Source organism: Hirundo rustica, chromosome 3 (genome assembly GCF_015227805.2).
Source record: "Hirundo rustica isolate bHirRus1 chromosome 3, bHirRus1.pri.v3, whole genome shotgun sequence".
NCBI classification, from domain to species: Eukaryota; Metazoa; Chordata; class Aves; order Passeriformes; family Hirundinidae; genus Hirundo; species Hirundo rustica.
This window is the reverse complement of record NC_053452.1, coordinates 60,634,191-60,651,336: the sequence shown is the minus strand read 5'-3', so window position 1 is coordinate 60,651,336 and position 17,146 is coordinate 60,634,191. Positions and strand designations below refer to the sequence as shown.

At 37.9% G+C, this 17,146-nt stretch overlaps 2 protein-coding genes across 7 annotated transcripts in view; one reads left to right on the top strand and one right to left on the bottom strand.

Annotated features, from left to right (window-relative positions):
- The window catches only part of AKAP7 (A-kinase anchoring protein 7), an 82,332-nt gene that overhangs the window by 14,946 nt on the left and 50,240 nt on the right, over positions 1 to 17,146 (top strand). For all 6 annotated transcript variants that reach the window (XM_040059082.2, XM_040059085.2, XM_040059084.2 and 3 more), the window contains 2 exons: positions 1,894 to 2,054; positions 8,569 to 8,681. In XM_040059082.2, coding sequence (XP_039915016.1) covers positions 1,894 to 2,054; positions 8,569 to 8,681 — 274 coding nt within the window. The remainder of the gene's footprint in view (positions 1 to 1,893; positions 2,055 to 8,568; positions 8,682 to 17,146) is intronic.
- On the bottom strand, positions 12,627 to 15,471 carry MSH5 (mutS homolog 5). The gene has a single exon (XM_040059081.2). The coding sequence runs from the start codon at positions 15,463 to 15,465 to the stop codon at positions 13,030 to 13,032; it is 2,436 nt and encodes an 811-aa protein (XP_039915015.1). The 5' UTR covers positions 15,466 to 15,471; the 3' UTR covers positions 12,627 to 13,029.

The following is a 17,146-nucleotide window of genomic DNA, read 5'->3' as shown; positions in this document are numbered from 1 at the left end:
TAGTTGCACTGAGTGCAATTAGTAGTTGGCATTGTAAATACTACTTGGTATGGAATAACAAGAAAATACCACTGTGGTTTTAGCTATTGATTTCAGTGGAAATGTTTGTCCTTGTGCATTATTCTTACAAAGCAGCTGTTAGACGTTATAAAGTAGTTGATAGAATACAAAAGTCAAGATAGCTAGAGTGAGATGACAACCATTTTTCTATGTATTTTAGTGTTTGCAAGACTAAAAATAAAAGAAAAAAATAGAACTAGATCTTGGATGGCACGGTGCTAAACTGAAAGCACGCTGCACTGTGTGGATTGACCTTTCACAGAACACATTTGGTATACCTGGGCTCTGCAGCAGACCCTACAGTATGGAAATACAAGTCTTTGTTCAGCTGAGAGACAGAGCTTTCCATGGACTTTCTGTGGACTAGTTCTCACATGGCAAAAACCTAGAGATGGATTTTAGATACATTAATGAATCAATACTTAAAAGCCCTCTGCAAGCTTTAACTTAATTTGACTCAGTGTAATTGAAATACCTGTACTTGTTTTGGACCAATTTTTAGGCTCATCTTGGTAAATAAATCTGTTCCTGCTTACATGTGAAGTAATCTGACAGGTAGAACCAGTATTAGATAGTGTTTTTGAAAGGTCTTGAAATGCAGCACATGGAGAAGACACAGGAATAGGCTTGTCTAACAGTGATAAGAGGGTAGGTAAGTGACAGAGACTATGCTTAAAGTAAAATATCTTTGCCGAGGAACAAGTAATGGCATTATTGTTTAAAATGGTTATAAAGGAGCTAAAATCCTTCCAGTTTATAGATTAAAGCACTGTAAAAAGACCACAGGAAGGCTCTATCAACGAAGGATATTTTGTCATGTAATCAACCTTCATGTGTTTCCTAACTTGGCCTAGGTTCCACTTAATGCACAGTTCACCTTGTTAAACACAATGGGAATGTATAGAGATTCTTGGAATTGTACAGGCTTCAGTGAAATTGTTTAACCTACAGCGGAAATCATGGTAATTGTTTTCATCAAGTTAGGACAGAAAAAGTAAAAATACCTCTGTTTGAGCATTTTTAACCTATTACTGCCATCTAGCGTTTATAAAGTCTGCATCGATTTGGAGGAAAGAGAGAGCTTTAAGAAAACACTAAGAATATTTATGTGGTTTTTGGTTAGAATTTGAACCACTTTAAGTGCAGGTCAAAACAATTATTTCATGTAATTTTACATACACTTGATGTAGCTAATTAAGATGATTATTAAACTGTTTGTACACTGTTATTGCAGTTACTGTGTGCATGCCTCTTAGCTCTTACAGAAAGTAAAGGCAAATTGAGATAGTATCTCTTTTAATAACAGTTCTCCATGAACTTAATTGTAATTTCCATATAATTTTATCATTATATATGTAATGTCATGTCTGTTTATAATTTAATTAGCACTGTAGTAACTTTGACTGAAGAAGAATCTTAGTTCAACTGACATATCAGGAGAAGAAAAACTAATTCATTTAAGATGGAAAACTAAATACTTCTGAGTCATCATCTTCTTTAAATGGGATGCACAAAGTAATAGGGACACTGTTGTGTGTTAGTATCTGGATACCTTGAGGACTGAGATAAACTCTTTTGAGGAATTACACTCACTGCTAAGTCTGCCTTATTATTTGTATGGTTTTACAGCACAGTAGATGAACCACTCTACCTTTATAAAAAGGTGGTGGTAATAAGAAAAAATAACAACAAATGTATTGAATGCAAAAGTACAATAGTAGATAATAAATTGATACTAAAAAAAATCTTTGTTACATTTATTGATATAATAATTATTAGCAATATTTACAGCAGAAATATATTTGACATTGGTGTGTTCTTTCCTCTTGACAGAGCAGTTGGTGCTCTTTCAGACAGCAAGATTTTTGTAGACAATCTCCTGAAAGGAAAAAGAGTGGATTTGTCTTTTCAAGGAATTGATCACTTCAGAAATCAAGTTGGATTTGTGAATTTGGCAGAAAATGATCATACAGCACTACTTAAGGAAATAGCAGGTACAACTTGTCAATCTAGTTTAAGTGTTTTAAAGACTTCTCAACAACCTAAATGAGAAGGGAGCAGAAAGAAAAGTTGGTGCTAATTTAATCAATATTAATTTACCTTTAACAACTGTAAATACTATATAATTAATAATTCGTTTCCTGGCCTACTTTGCATATTTCAAAAGGATGTTAATGAATTTCAGACTGTACTGTTCTCTGATAACTTTTTATTTAGTATATGTAAAAAACAGTGCAAATTTGTAAATCGGATGTAAAGACTCCATGCTACCTTATTTTGGTCCCATTTTTATCTGCCTGTGAGTCTATACTTAAACTATGTTGTTTACAGATATTAAATAAAATTCTCAAAGAACAGTACTGTCTGTAATTCATTGGTGTCCTTTAAAACTATCCCAGCAATTCCAACTATTCCTTGGAAAGACTCTTTCAAAGAGTTTTCCAGTATTGATGAATTATCTTTTGTGCTCTGAGGAATGTGAGGTCACACCATTTTTTAATAGACCAATAACCCATATAGGACATTTTGCAGAGTAGCAATGGCTGCTGCTGTCACACTACCTCTTTGCAGTCCAGTACAGAGGGAAAAATTGAAAAAGTCTTTATTAATACAGTGTTTTCTCTGGCAATTCATTATTTCATTTCTGAATTGCAGCTGGTTTGACCTTTTACAAAGATTTCATTTGAATCACTGTTTCGCTACTTCAAGGTTATGTATGGCTTCTGATATGTTCTAAGGTGAATTCTGATTTCATGTTGTTATTTTGTGTTGTACATGAATGATGGAGAAATATTGATAACATAGGCAATAGAAAACAGATGAAGTTAAATTAGCTTCTAAATCGTTGGAGACTATTTAGTTCCATAAATTATATAGAAAATTGTCTGATAATAATATCTACACATGGTCATTGCATGTCTGCTAATACCAGTGTAAATGCAGGTTTGCCAGAGATGGAAGTCCAGGAAAAGCAGGGCTAATCTGAATCTTCTGTGTGCTCTGATTTGCTAGTTACTTCCCAAAAATCCATTAAAAGACATTAGCATCATTTAATTATTGACCAGGAATACTGCTAAACTGTTGTGACAGAGGTTTTAGGAGTATTTTAATAACAAAGTCTTTTTAGAAATTGTGCGCGTCCAGTGACAGGTCTTCTCAAAAACCCTTATTTCTTAAGCTTTGCTGCACCACAGAATATTTGAAAGACTGTTGTGGTTTAGTCCCAGCTGGCAGCTCAGTCCTGCCACTCGCTCACTGTTCCCTGGCTGTTTGCGGGGAGAGAACTGAAAGAGTGAAAGTGAGAAAACTTGTGGGTTGAAATAAAATTTTAATAGGGAAAGCGAAAGCCATGCACTCAAGCAGAGCAAAACAAGGAATTCATTCACACTTCCCATGGGCAGGCACATATTCAGCCATCTCCAGGAGAGCAGGGCTCCACCATTAAGAGTGACAAATGCCATCCTCCTTCTTTCTTTCCCCAGAACTATATATACTGAGGGTGATACCATACAGTATGGAATCTCTCTGTGGTCAGTTGGGGTCAGCTGTCCCAGCTGTGTCCCCTCCCAGCTCCTTGTGCACCTCCAGCCTGCTTGCTTGGAGAAGTGAGCTGAGAAACAGGAAAGGTCTTGGCTCTGGGCAAGTAGTAAGCAAGTAGCTGCTTAGCAGTAACCAAGACACCCGGGAATGATCAAACCTCTGTTCAGCATAAATTCAAAAAATAACCCTATACTAAATACTATGAAGAAAATTACCTAGCCAAAACCAGTGCAAGTACTAAGTAAATTTGGAAAAGGTGATGAATTGCTTGGTTTTTATTTTTATTTTGATAACTATATTGTAAATGCTGCTTGAAGCTGACAAAAGTGAGTAAGTGGATCCTGATTTTTACCCATAGGATTTGCAGATGTTGATTTTATGTCTTAATGATGTATGTTATAGTCTGACCACGAGAGGGAGCTTGTATTTCATGAACAGAAAAGTTACTCTTCAGTTTATACATACAAATACATCATTTTTAAGAAATGTTAATTTGTTGGCTTAAATATTTTAATATAGTTAGGACTTCACTGTAGTACAACAGTCAGGCTGATATGCAGTACAACTAACTTAGTAATTTTCCTTAATTTTAGTTGTGTATAAATGACATTTACTCTAATCTCTTTGAATTGATTTCCTAGCAGTCCACACTAGAGAGTGAGAGAAATGGAAAGTGAATCATACTGCCCATCTTCTTCTCTAGATACATTACAGCTTTACTCAAGCATAAACTTACATTGCCACCATACCAAAGCGATCTGGCCTCTCTGTGCAGCCACACGGAGAATTCAGCTGTGGCAAAATTAACATTTTTACCTTTGCCAGCTGATTTTTAGCCTATTTAGCTTGCCAATGAAGTTTACTGTAAAGCCTCATAACTGTTGGCAGAAAAGATAGGAGCAGAGACAGGCAGGGGGCTGGAGAGGAGCAGTCTATTCTGACAAGGATGACAGTTTATAAGCTTCTTTAAAAATTGTGAAACCATGCATTTAGCATCCATTTGAGGGTGAATTGCATTGCCCTCCCTTCAGGCAGCCTAGGGAAATAGTTTAATTCAGTTAATTTAGTTCCCTTTAGTTCCAGATGGCTGAAGCTATGATAAATGAATTTCGCCTCTTGTCAGTTGTTCTTCGGTCATTTCACATGATGAAAAAACTGGAAACTTAAAGGTATTGTAATTTTCCATTAGAACAACCGATTTGTGCAAAGTGAACAAAAAGGTGGCAGTCCAAATTGCTGCTGTTAAGTCAGATGGGACTCTGATTCTCTGAAACCATACTGAAAACAAGGACAGCAAATGCTTTTAGATTTTAATCTAAAAAACATTCTTTTTCATATTGGGCTGCCAAATATTGAATTACAGTAGCTTGGATACATAGCTCACTAAAATGAAGCAATATGCTTATTGTGGTGTAAAAGAATGTACTGTCACCCACTTCTTTTCTTTTCATGATCATAACAAACTTAAAGGAAGTATTAGAATGGATTGAAGCCAGTATAAGAAGCAAGTTTTACTAGGAAGTTCTGCTAATATTTCTTTTTCAGTTTAGGACTTGGCCTTTACGTTGTCACCGTCTTGTAAGGCTTACCTTATGTACTGATATATGTGCACAGAGTGGGGATTGCTTGGCCCAGCTGCTCCATGGATCCCACTTTATGAATGAGCTCATCTTTCTTATGTATATGGTGTATGGTGATGGAGAGAAACAGAACAACCCACACATACTCCTGATGAGTGCTTGAAATAACAGTATAGCTGGCTGATACATGGCAGTGGTCTGGGACAGTGACAGCTCACTGCAGAAAAGCCTAACGCAACCAAGGAGCAGTGGAGGAGCTATTAGGAAATTGGCTTGATTCTGGCTTACCTTTTGGCCCATCTCTTAAAAAACCTTAAGAACTTAGTAATTTTAGCATGGCTTAACATGATAGTTCTAATGGTAAGTTATCCATGCCCAGCTTTTCTTAGTTTCCAAGTGTAATGTTAAAAAAAAAATCAATAAAAAGACAGAATACCATTTCTAAATTATAAACCTTTTAATTGAAGAAACATGGTTTTGAGACAAGCAGAGATTAATAGTCTGGAAGTAAACATAAATATGGAGCAAGTTTCTGTATCTAATGAAATCTTGGGAAAGAAGATGGCCATTTGTATTACAGAATATGGCTCAACATGCAATTTTACTGTGAATTGTTCTGTATTGATCTAGCTCTTGAAGTTTTGAGCTTTTCCCATATAAAGTGGTTCTGAGTAAGCTTCATAGATCACATTTCCATTCTAATTACAGGGAAAGAGTTGTCTAATGGATTCAGCTGCATCCACTGTAAGAGGCAGATGACATTCAGTAATTTTGACATTATAAAAATGAGGTACAAAATGGTATTACAGAGTACTTCAAACTGCATGAAAGGCAGTCTGAAAGCTGTCCAAAAATTTGTTCCAGGAAGTCATTGAGGTTGTAAAAATAGCTTTAACATTTCTAGGGTATACTTTGAAGCTGCAAACATCAGTCAGCCTGAGGCTAATAAAGGAAAACATAGATTTGGTTTGATTTTTTCAGTCTAAGTAGTAATGATAATGTCTGAAGGAAAGATGGAGGATACTCATTTGTCAAGACCCCTGGGCATTGTTGGTCTATTTTTCTCATCACTGGCCTCTAATTTCTTTCAGTTTAGGTAATCCCTATCATAAACTTCAACTTTTGTGTATCTGCCAGTCCACAAATCCACTTTTATGCTGTCTTACAAGCTAAGAACTTTCTCTTGCCCGCAGCATCCATGTGTCCTTTCCAGATTCTGTGAAATCCCTTCTTGTAGCCACTTCTTCAAAGAGCTTCATGGATATTAATAGCATTACATTATCTTGTAACCTTCCTGTGCTCTCAGGAAAACATTTCTCTTTATTTCTTTATTTCCCCTCCACTAACTCAGATTTCATTCTATTTTCATTGTTTTTGAAAAAGGAAATATTATGTTAATTTTTTTCATAAGTTACCTTAACCAGTAAAATGTCACACTTTCTGTACATGTCAAATTCTACAAAACTGGGGCTATCTGTAGTTCCCAGCAAGCCCAATGTCTTGAGCCTGTGATGTGTAAAATGTCTATGCCATGAGAAAGCTGTGTGAGAAGTCTGATGCCTGTGAGAACATGTGTAGACACACACCTACTCACACGTAAATCTGTTAAGTTTAAAACTGCAGCCTATCTCTGTGTGCTTTTCTCTTCTGACCCAGGTTTTCATTGTTTTTTCTTGATTGGAACTGCCAGGTATGAAAGAGGATTTTGGAAAGAGAAATCAAACATATATCAAACAAAGCTATTTCGCATGAAACAAAGGCAGGCCAGTGGTTCTGTTCAGCAGGGTAAAGTGCAGGTGCCCAGCTGTCCCACCCAGTTCCCACCCAGTCACAGCACTCTCTGCTGGGTCTACCCTGCTGAGATCCCTGGGATCACAGTCCCATGATCAGAGACACATTGGAGGCACAGACCTCTGCTCTGATACTAAGCTCTGACTGGAGTTAGGAGGGGACACCTGGAAAGGTGCAAATCTTCACACAGATCCTAATTGCGGAGTGTGAGTCAAGACTGCACGGCCTAAGATGTGATGGCAGAAAAAAAACCCGGTGTTTTCAGAGGGGGAAAAAGACCTACTGTGCACAAGACTGAGTCAGAACATCACAGGGTAACGTAAACCTGAGTCCAATAAGATTTACCCTTTGCTGGAACATCAACATCAGTGGATCCCCAAATTGTGCTGTTCACAGAATAGTTACAGGAGCCAGAAAACTTAGTGGGGATTCAGTGTAAATTTAGAAATATCTCCCACAGATAAAATTTAAAATAATACAAGTAGGTCAGCTGTACTTGTGTTGTTTGCTTCTCAATATGATGTTGTTTCTTCCAGGTGTCAGAAAAAGGACTGTTGAACTATCAAGCAAAATAATAATATATTTAAATGAGCACACATTCCTTTGTTAAGGGCTGATTAAATTTATGTGATAGGATTGATAATTTTTCACCTATTTTGATTTTAGTTTGATTGTATGAGTGAGCTGGACCTAGTGAAAAACTGGAAGTTGAACTTGCAAAAAAAAAAAAAGCTTAAGGTTTTGCAGTTTTTTAGTTTTCAAGCAATAGTAATGCTCAATTTGCCAGTATTATTTTTACCACAGGTTTTTTCAATTTTATCTAAACCTTTTTTTAAACAGAAAATTTTCATGTTGAAAGTATTTAATCTAAAAAAAAACCCCATAGAACATAATTCAAAAGTTACACTGTAATTTATTTCCAAGAAATTAAACATTACATTGGGCAGATGAGTTGTGAAATACTAAACTAGGTCAGTGTTGTAGAGTTGTTTTGGCCTGGACTGTAAACAGATAAAAGTAGGAAAAAATACATTAAAAATAGGAAATTAGCTCAGAAGGCAAGAGTGAAGCTATAAAACCCAAGCAAAATCATCAGCACACCTGATATGTTCTCTAATGCTGGCATGAAAATGCAGTGCCAAAACACGGAGCTTTCACTTCCAAATTTCTTCTAATCTGAATGGGAGACTACCCAAATACAGATAATAGATTTCACCACAGAATACTGTTTTTTAATTGAGAATCCTGTTACTTACACTTCCAGTGAGACTGACTGCTGAACGGTGCTAATGTTAAGTTTCTAGTTTGATAGCAAAATCAGACAGCATGAACAGCTTTCTAATTGCCATTATTTAACTGATATTAACTGCAAATATTTCACAGGAAATATTATATCCATTTTCACATGAAATAATATATACCTCTGAAGAAATAGTATGTACCTTTGAAATGAAGTAGAAATCTCCCTGCCTTTTTAGTACTCATCATCTTGTTTCTTTCATGGAAGGAGCCATTACTAAAATTACATTTGAAAGCACATTTTAAGCATTAAATTATGTATTATCTTTGTATTTATACACTTTTCTCCTCCTATCAGAGACTATGAAAAAGGTATTTCAAGAAAAGGGGATCATGGCAGGAGAAGAAAGAGCTTTTAAACCACATCTGACCTTCATGAAGTTGTCAAAATCAACAGAGCTACGTAAACAGGTGAGTTCACATTTCACATAGCTCAGCAGCAATCTAGAAAGTTTAATTTGGAGATGGACAGTGTTGTTTGTGCTGTAGCATCGTAACCAGCTGAAGAGGTAAGACTTTAATACTTGTTTTTTGTAGAGATAATTAATGTATCTACTGTAATTTACCACTCTTGATATTCGTGGTGCAGTAATATCATGGTCGGTTTTCTCTTGGGAAATTAGGCAAGACCAAAAGATAGCAGTACTTGTTCAGAATTGCAGAACTCCCATTAGGGGATAGATTGTATGCATGCAGGTTGTTTGCTGAGTTTTGTTACTGTATAGGAGAAAATGAGCAAATAAACAGTGGAATTTCTGTTTGGATTATACATAGTAGGCAGACTGTTAGTTCCATCTACTAAATATGCTTTAGTGAATTTTAGAGTAATGAGGAAAAACTATATTTATATAGATATATAAAATATAATTTAATACATCTTCTATATTATCTCTTGAAGGCAGTTATTTCTTGCCTGTTTGTTGGTTTTTTTGACAAAGTACGCAAATACATGAAAATAGGATATAACTGTGATTAAAATATATAGAAGCAATACTAGTGTATCTATTTTTTATTTCATGTTAATTTAACTGTAGTACTGTATTATTTAACACAAGGTATACATCCATATATTTTTTAATGACATTGTATAGAATGTTTTATGGGATTCTTTAACATTGCCTAGGAAAATAATTTTCAGAAAAAATATTTTAAATGAGAATTAAAGTACATAAAACTAATCTTTTAAGTTATTTTTTACTTAATAGTGGGCATTAAAAATACTTTAAAGTTTAATTAGAAATATCTGTAAAAATGCTGAAGGTGCACATTTTAATTAACTAGTATTTTGAAATCAGTAGTAAGAAGGTAGTGAGATTTGAGATACGTCAAGAAAATTTGAGGGTATGCATATTTGCTCTAAAATAGAAATAAGGACTTATCCACAGGATGTATGTGGTATATCATAGATATTAAATTTGAAAACTCACAGAAGCTTTTGCTTGAAATGACAGGTTTTTAAAATGCTAATTTTAAAAATCCACAGATCTTCTAGAATTTCAGCTGTTCAGTGATTTAACTGGTTAAAACATCTGAAAAAAATCAGGGTGTGGTTTTTACTATTCTGTATTTTTGCTGGGTTTTTTGACTGGTTGGTGGCTTTGTTTACATTTATCTACCTTCCATGAAATATTAGTCAGGATACATCATTTCTGTGTTCTGATATTCACTGCTGCTGACAGAACCAGGTCAATGTCATACCAAATTATCTTCCTGAGCCCTCCATAATGCTGGATAATGCATATGATCTACTGTAGAGAAAGATACTACATATTAAAAATCTGTACATTTTTCTCTGTCAATTCAGTGTCAGGCATAAGCATCAGTCTTTACTGTATGTTTTTCTTTCATTGTGTTCCTGCATTTAGTTAAATAGTTTCATGTATTTACAGAAAACAGTAAATAAAAATATGTATTGTAAAAGGAATATTTATTTTGCGGTACATTTAAATACGATGTCTAATTGCATTTTCAGGTCATACAACAATATGAAAAGCAAAAAAAGGGAAGTGGATGAAGGTTACATGAGCAAGCTTATAAAGAGCAAATAGTACTGAAGTGGTTGAGTATAGTTCTCAGCCATAGCTTTATAACTAAATTAATTTATTTTTTAAATGTGTGCTTCCTTATTTGAAACAATAATCTGTTAAGTAACCCTCCCCTCAATGACATCTAAATTCCACCAATGTTTTATTTTGGGGGGAAAAAAATCTATTTTTTAAACCTTAATATAACTGCAGGCATTTTAAAATGCATATATTCTGAAGAGATTTTTTTTTTTTTTAACTTTCCCAAAGTTAAAAATTATATTTACAAAGCAAGGAGCTTGAGAATTCAGAACTAGTAAAGATCTCAAGAAATCAGGTTTTCACTTTAAAGGCACATTTTTAAGCTAACAATGGTAAATCTAAAAAACTTGGAAACATATTAATAAAGAATGAAAGTGTGAAATAAAGTGGATTAGAAAAGAGCTATCCTGGTTTTTACTGTACCCCCTTCAGCTTTTCAGATGAAAGGACTTATTTACCTACTCAGAAGAGGGACCAACTCATTCTTCATGCTTAGTTGGACATTTCTCAGATTAGATGTGCCACTGACATCTTCCCCAAGAAGTGGAGTGCGCTCCTAGATGTCCTTGTGGAAGGAGACAAAGGGATACAATTTACTTGCATATGTTCAGCAATTTCCAGAATTATTTGAATGATAAGAATCCCGAGTTAGTATCATTATCTTTTATGCAAAGAACCTGATGAAGCACAGTAAAAGAAGCAACTGGAGTTTTGCATTTGGAGATGATGTTTCTGTTCCTGCTTCCCTCACTCGCCTCCTAAGTTGCCACTAGTCAGTCACAACTCCTGTGTCTTGCATTTGTCCAGATTCTTGTTTATCTCAGGGGGTGTTGTGGGGCACTTCATAAATGCTGAATGATGTTTGAAGGTCTTTTGATACCTAGTACTGCCAGAACAGCAAATGCTGTGAAATTAATTTCGTAAGTAGCAGATGATGGACAGCTAAATTGCTCTGATGGCATCTGCTTAATTAGTGCAGAGTATATCCCTAGACTAGACATTGGTTGACAACAAAAAATGCCAAAAGTATAAATTATTAATCTTTTATATAATTTGTACATTTTGTATGAATATATTCTCTTTTACTAACTATATGTGCAGCATCTTAAAGATACGGCATGTATAGTTAGTAAAAGAGAATATATTACTGAGAAAAATATGTTTGCAATACTTCTGAGAATTGTTCAAGGCCTGATTCACTGTTACCATTCACTTCAGTGGTAACATCATCATGATACCAGATATTATGCAGACAGTATTACTATGATTGCAACATATTACAATGGTTATTGTATTTTTAAATGTAAATTATGTTAAACATCTGTCACTTTCAAGTTTCATGCAGAAATAACATAAGGTACTTATTTGGTAATAATAGTTTTGGTAATAATAGTTTCCTTTATCATCAAAGAAGAAATTCCACATTGAAACAAACCCAAAGCAGTGTCTCCAATTTAAGATCTTTTTGATGTATGCTGATACTCATCTTTTCGCTATTTTCAGCCATATATACCAGATAACATGTTTAATACTGATAATTACTAAGGGATTTTTATTTATTTTTTTTTAATGTAATTCTTCTTCCAGTTTATGTGACATTAATATTTTTGGCTTCTGGAAATAATGTATATATGAGAGATGTAGTATGTCTTTTATTTGCCATAATGTAAGTGGTTAGAGCAGGTTTTGGCATTAAGCTATCTAATATCTCCTCTGTCTTATTTACATGGGGAATCTCAGGCACTTGTCTGGCTGCAGGAAAGGTTATTGCTTTGATAGTATTTAGATATGGCTCTTGTGTCATTAATTTGTTAATGAATTTTTCTTGCATATGTATACATAAAATGCTGTGTTCAGTAAAGATCCTCTGCATGACAAGAGAAGTGAAAGGGAATCCTCCTTTTGTGGTATTAAACCTCAAATGTTAATAATTGAAAATAGAATAGAAAATGTGAATTTCTTTCTTACATTCCTAAATTTGTAATTTTGCCTTTATTTATACCCATGTGGCATAGACACATAGTATGTGTGATGCAACTGTATCATACAGGACCTTAAAGAAGAGAACAGTTCTCAGTAAAACCAAGGCACTTCTGTTTATCAGTCCCCACTGAATCTGACCACCAGCATTTTTATAATAACTCCTGGGATCTTTGGCATTTGGACAGAAAAGATGGTATAAGGAAAACAAAAGAGCCATTAAATCCCTCTGCATTGCCACTTACCAGCCTGTATGTCCAGTGGATTCTATTGTGACAACTGTTAATTGTTGGTACAAGAGCCTGAGCCACGTATTTATCTGGAGTCTTTGATGCTGATCCTAAAATGGCTGAAAGCATCACTTCGGCACAAAATGAAACGTTCCTCTAATAGCCTTCTAAGACCAGTAGAAATATGTTGTGATTTTTCTAGCGTGTATTTTTTTAATCTGAGGTTCCAACAACAGGGACAGAAAATGCACAAACTGGGTGACCCAACAGCTCGAGGAGGTTCTTAAAATTCTTCTCTTCACACATTCATATTGCAGGGATATGTAAGTACTTGGTTTAAACGAGAAGAAGGAAGAACATAACTACAGACAGTTGTTACAAGCTAAATGTCTTGTGGAGTGTTATGTCATAGAGATCATTCTTTAAAGAAGCAGTCTCTCCATGGTAGATATGATGCAGTTTATGCATTTATACATACCCTTGCTACAGGACTGAGGCTGCAGAAGGCAACACCTCTTTAGACATGAACTCTTCCAAGTCTACTTGGGGATCATCAAGGTCTATGCAAAGAAACTTTTCCACAACAGACTTGCATTTTTCCATCCTATCACCTTTTGAAGGATGATCAAGACGTTTGATAGGTTTTCCATTGCGAATCAGTTCTGATACTTCCACTCCTCTTTCAATAATTTTGGCTGGCATTCCTGCTAGTGCAGCAATATTGGCAGCATGACTAATGGTGGACATGCCCTGTTTGATCTGATAGAAAAATATCAACTCCTCTCCATCCTGATGGGTCTCCATGGTCAGGTACTCCAGAAGAGGTGTGTCAGGCAGAAGTTCTAGCTGCATTAAACTGTGAAAATTAGTGGAGACAAAGACCTGAGGACACTGTGTTCCTTGTCTGATCCAGTACCTCAGAACAGCAGCCAGAAGGGAGAGGCCATCCATTGTGTTGGTCCCTTTACCAAACTCATCAATAAGTACCAGGGACCTCTCTGTGGCATTGTTTACAGCCTTGGCAACCTGGTTAAGATCAATCATGAACGTGGACAGCCCTACAGAAACCGATTCCCTGCTGTGGATTCTTGTGTAAATCCCATCGATTACTCCAATTTCTGCCTCTGCTGCAGGGACGTAACTGCCAATTAGAGCCATGAACACTATAAGGCCTACTTGCTTTAAGTAAACACTCTTTCCAGAAGAGTTGGGCCCTGTGATGATCTTTATTCGTTTGGTAGCCTCGCCACTGTCCACAGGGTTTGCCACAAATGTCTTTGCACATAGTTCCATGAGCGGATGTCTTCCGTCCTTGATGTGGAAGCCGTGGCGGTGAGTAAAGCGAGGTCGGCAATAGGCGTTCTCCCGGGCCATCGCTGCCAAGGCTAGCAGCACATCCAGGTGTGCAGCGTACTCAATCACACTGTTAAGTACTTCAGACTTCTCCAAGATCTTTGTCTGCAGCTGGTGCATGATAAGTGCTTCCTGGTCTCTGATCTCAGAGTGCAAGTCACCCAGCAGGCTGTCTAGCTCCTTGGTCCGGGCACTTCTGTAGTGCAGTTTATCCTCTGACAAAAACATGAAGTCCAAGCCTTCAATTTCAAAATCAGTCTTATCCACCATATTTGGCAGGCGTGGAATGGAGAGAAGGAACCCAATCAAAGGAATGTAAATCACAGAACAGGAGGGAATATGATTGTCCAAAGTCTCCAGTTCTTTTCGTGCCACTTCTGTAAGGAAGTCTGATAGTCCCATCAGCTTTCGCTTCTTCTCATCAACTGTGGCATCTACATTGGATCTAACAGTGAAGCGGTTCTCGAAGAGGCTGCCTTCAAAGTCTACCACTTTGCTTATTAGGTTAGCAATGTAGTGCAGATCATCAGTGAAGACACGTGAAATAGTCTGAAAAAGTTCAATAGTGTCGGGCAGAGAACGACACGTGTCTCTAAGGCACAGTGCATTGTATGCTGTCTTATACAGTGCTTGCCAGTCAGTAACTTTTGTGTTGGAAAGAGCCATTCTCTTTAAAATAAGAGGCACATTTTTAATATTCTTGAGGCAGTTTTGAAGAGTGAGGACTGTTTCATGGTTCTGAGCCAGCAGGAAAAAGTTGATAACATCCAGCCGTTTGTTCAGCTCTGTCAGGTTCCGGGTAGGTCGTGTGAGCCACAACTTCAGCAGTTTTTCTCCCCATTTGCATCTGCAACGGTTTAAAATTCCATATAGGCTAAATCCTTCTTTTAGTCCACTAGATAGCTTGTACACAGAAGGATGGATATCACTTTTAAATATCTGCAGGACACAGTAAGTGTCTTGATCCATATTCACAGTATCTGACAGCATAAATTTTTTAAAGGCCAAAATAGGAACTGTTACACTGCTGTCTTCGAGTTCAACTCCAACCCTTCTTCTGTCTAGAAACTTAAGGAGGCCCCCTAAGGCTCGTATCATGAGTGGACTCTCGAAAGGGATGACTGAGGACAAATACAGAATTTTCTCTGTGGCAGTCATATGGGATGGGATAAATGGAAATTGCCTAGACAGGATCCGCTGCTTGCTGACTTCTAGACCAAAATCTATGTTAGGAAACAGGACAATTTCTGGTTTTCCTATGTCCTTATCACCAGTAGTAGCTGTTAGATTGGTCAGGAATTTGGCAATATTCTGGTCCTGTTTTGCACTGGTCACTATGCATTGAGGGTTAAGTTCCTCAATCACTTTTTGCAGTAGCTTGAGGTCTTCGTTTTCAGGTATCTCAGGCATGAAGTAGACTGAGCAGTCTTCTGTATCATAGTAAGTAATTGCCAGCTGCCCTGCATACCACAAAACAGACATGTGTGTCTCTGAGCCCTCTTGTTCCTCTTGCTCGGGCCCAAGTGGCGGTGGCAAGACACAGCTCGTGGCTGATGTGGCACTCATTCTGTTGGCAAGAGGTATTTTTATTCACAACTCATCTTAAACATCCTGAGAAGTAACTTTAATTAACAACTGGAGGTCAACACTCACTCTTCCAACCCTGGCAAATCTAAGATGCTACCAGGAATTAACTATAAATGTTCTAGTGAAAAGATGCAGCCAGTAACTACAGCCACCATCAGCTTCCAAGGAAGGTGTAACAGCTAGCTACCAGCATTAGTTTTACAGTTTTTCGTTATGTCCTTTTTTTTTTTTTTTTTTAAAGTATCTATGTACACCCAAGTACCCACAAATACAGTAACATGCACGGACATGTATATCCATGTACAAAACCATCCTCCCTCAGAGGTTTGTGGCACGCACCTGCGCTGACCATGCCTTCTCTCAGCAGTGCAGCCCCATGGCCTGACCATCATTTCAGGGTCCCAGGCCCATATTTATGCTGCACCATCACAGAGCACGAGTTTCCATACAAGCACGTAAGGGATCGGACATACCAATTCCCGTCAGACCCTCACATCCAATCCTCTCCCACTTTGCTCGCTACTCACCCTCCTCACCACAGACGGGCAGCTCGTCCCAGCTGCTGCACCTCCCCGCCGCCCAAAAGCCTTGTGCTGTCCTCTTTCCCTTCCCGTCCGGACGGGAGCTCCTCGCTGCGCCGCAGGGCCCGGCCGGCGGCCCGGGCCCGCCTCTGCCGCCGGGCCGCGCCCTCAGCGCGCCTCAGCCTGTCCGGGCTGGCGGCTCGGCCGCACCGCAGGGAGCGACCCCCGGGCCGCATGCGGGCCCCGCCTGAAGGAGCGCCCAGCCGTGTGCTGGGTTGTGCAGTCTGGCTCGCGGAGCCCGGAGCTGCTTGCGTCTCTGCTACTTGCGCTAGCACCACTGGAGCCTTCCTGCCCCCGGTCCCAAGGCTGACTGCAGTAGGCACGTGCAGTAGGCACGGGGATTGCACGGGGTTCAACTGCTGGGATAGCGGGATGCACCTTCCCAGACACACGGGGAGAAAAAACAGACATTGCAGGGCTGCCAAAGGCATTCTCCCTGGTGCTCTGGCAGTCCTGCAGCAGCTCCTCAAGCGGCGCCTCTCCACAGCCATGTCCTTTACAGGCATCATCCATTACACTGCTTCTTCCAGAGGCAGGTGTCTCCCTCCTCCTCTTCCGGCACCAAATGCTTCAAAGTGGCCTCTCAAGTACTCTTGTTTCTCACCCTTCCCCATTATAGCTTATCTTTATTGTCAGCATCTGTCCTATTCCCACGTGGTAACAACTTTTCTCTTGCATCTCTAGTGCTCCAAACCCTTTCAGTTAAGAAGTGAACCATGACCTTCCCATGTGCCTGCATTGCGTCATCCTTTCACATCTCACTGCAAGCAGCACTCCAGAAATTGTTCCAGTTACTAAAAATATCATAGTTTTCCCATGGCTGCTTTTCCAAATACCTTTCAGTAGTGCATCACAAGCACAACTCAATTCCTGAGCATTCAAAATTTGATTCATGCCTTACCAACCTGTCTTTGACAAGTAACATCCCAACGTCTTATAAATGTGGGGGTTTTTTTGTTGTTGTTGGGTTTTGTTGTTGTTGTTGTTTTTTATTATTATTATTTATTTATTTATTTGGAGCATGAAGTTGTGATTTTTATCTTCATTTCATTCCAGAGGTACTCAAGGCTTCACATTTT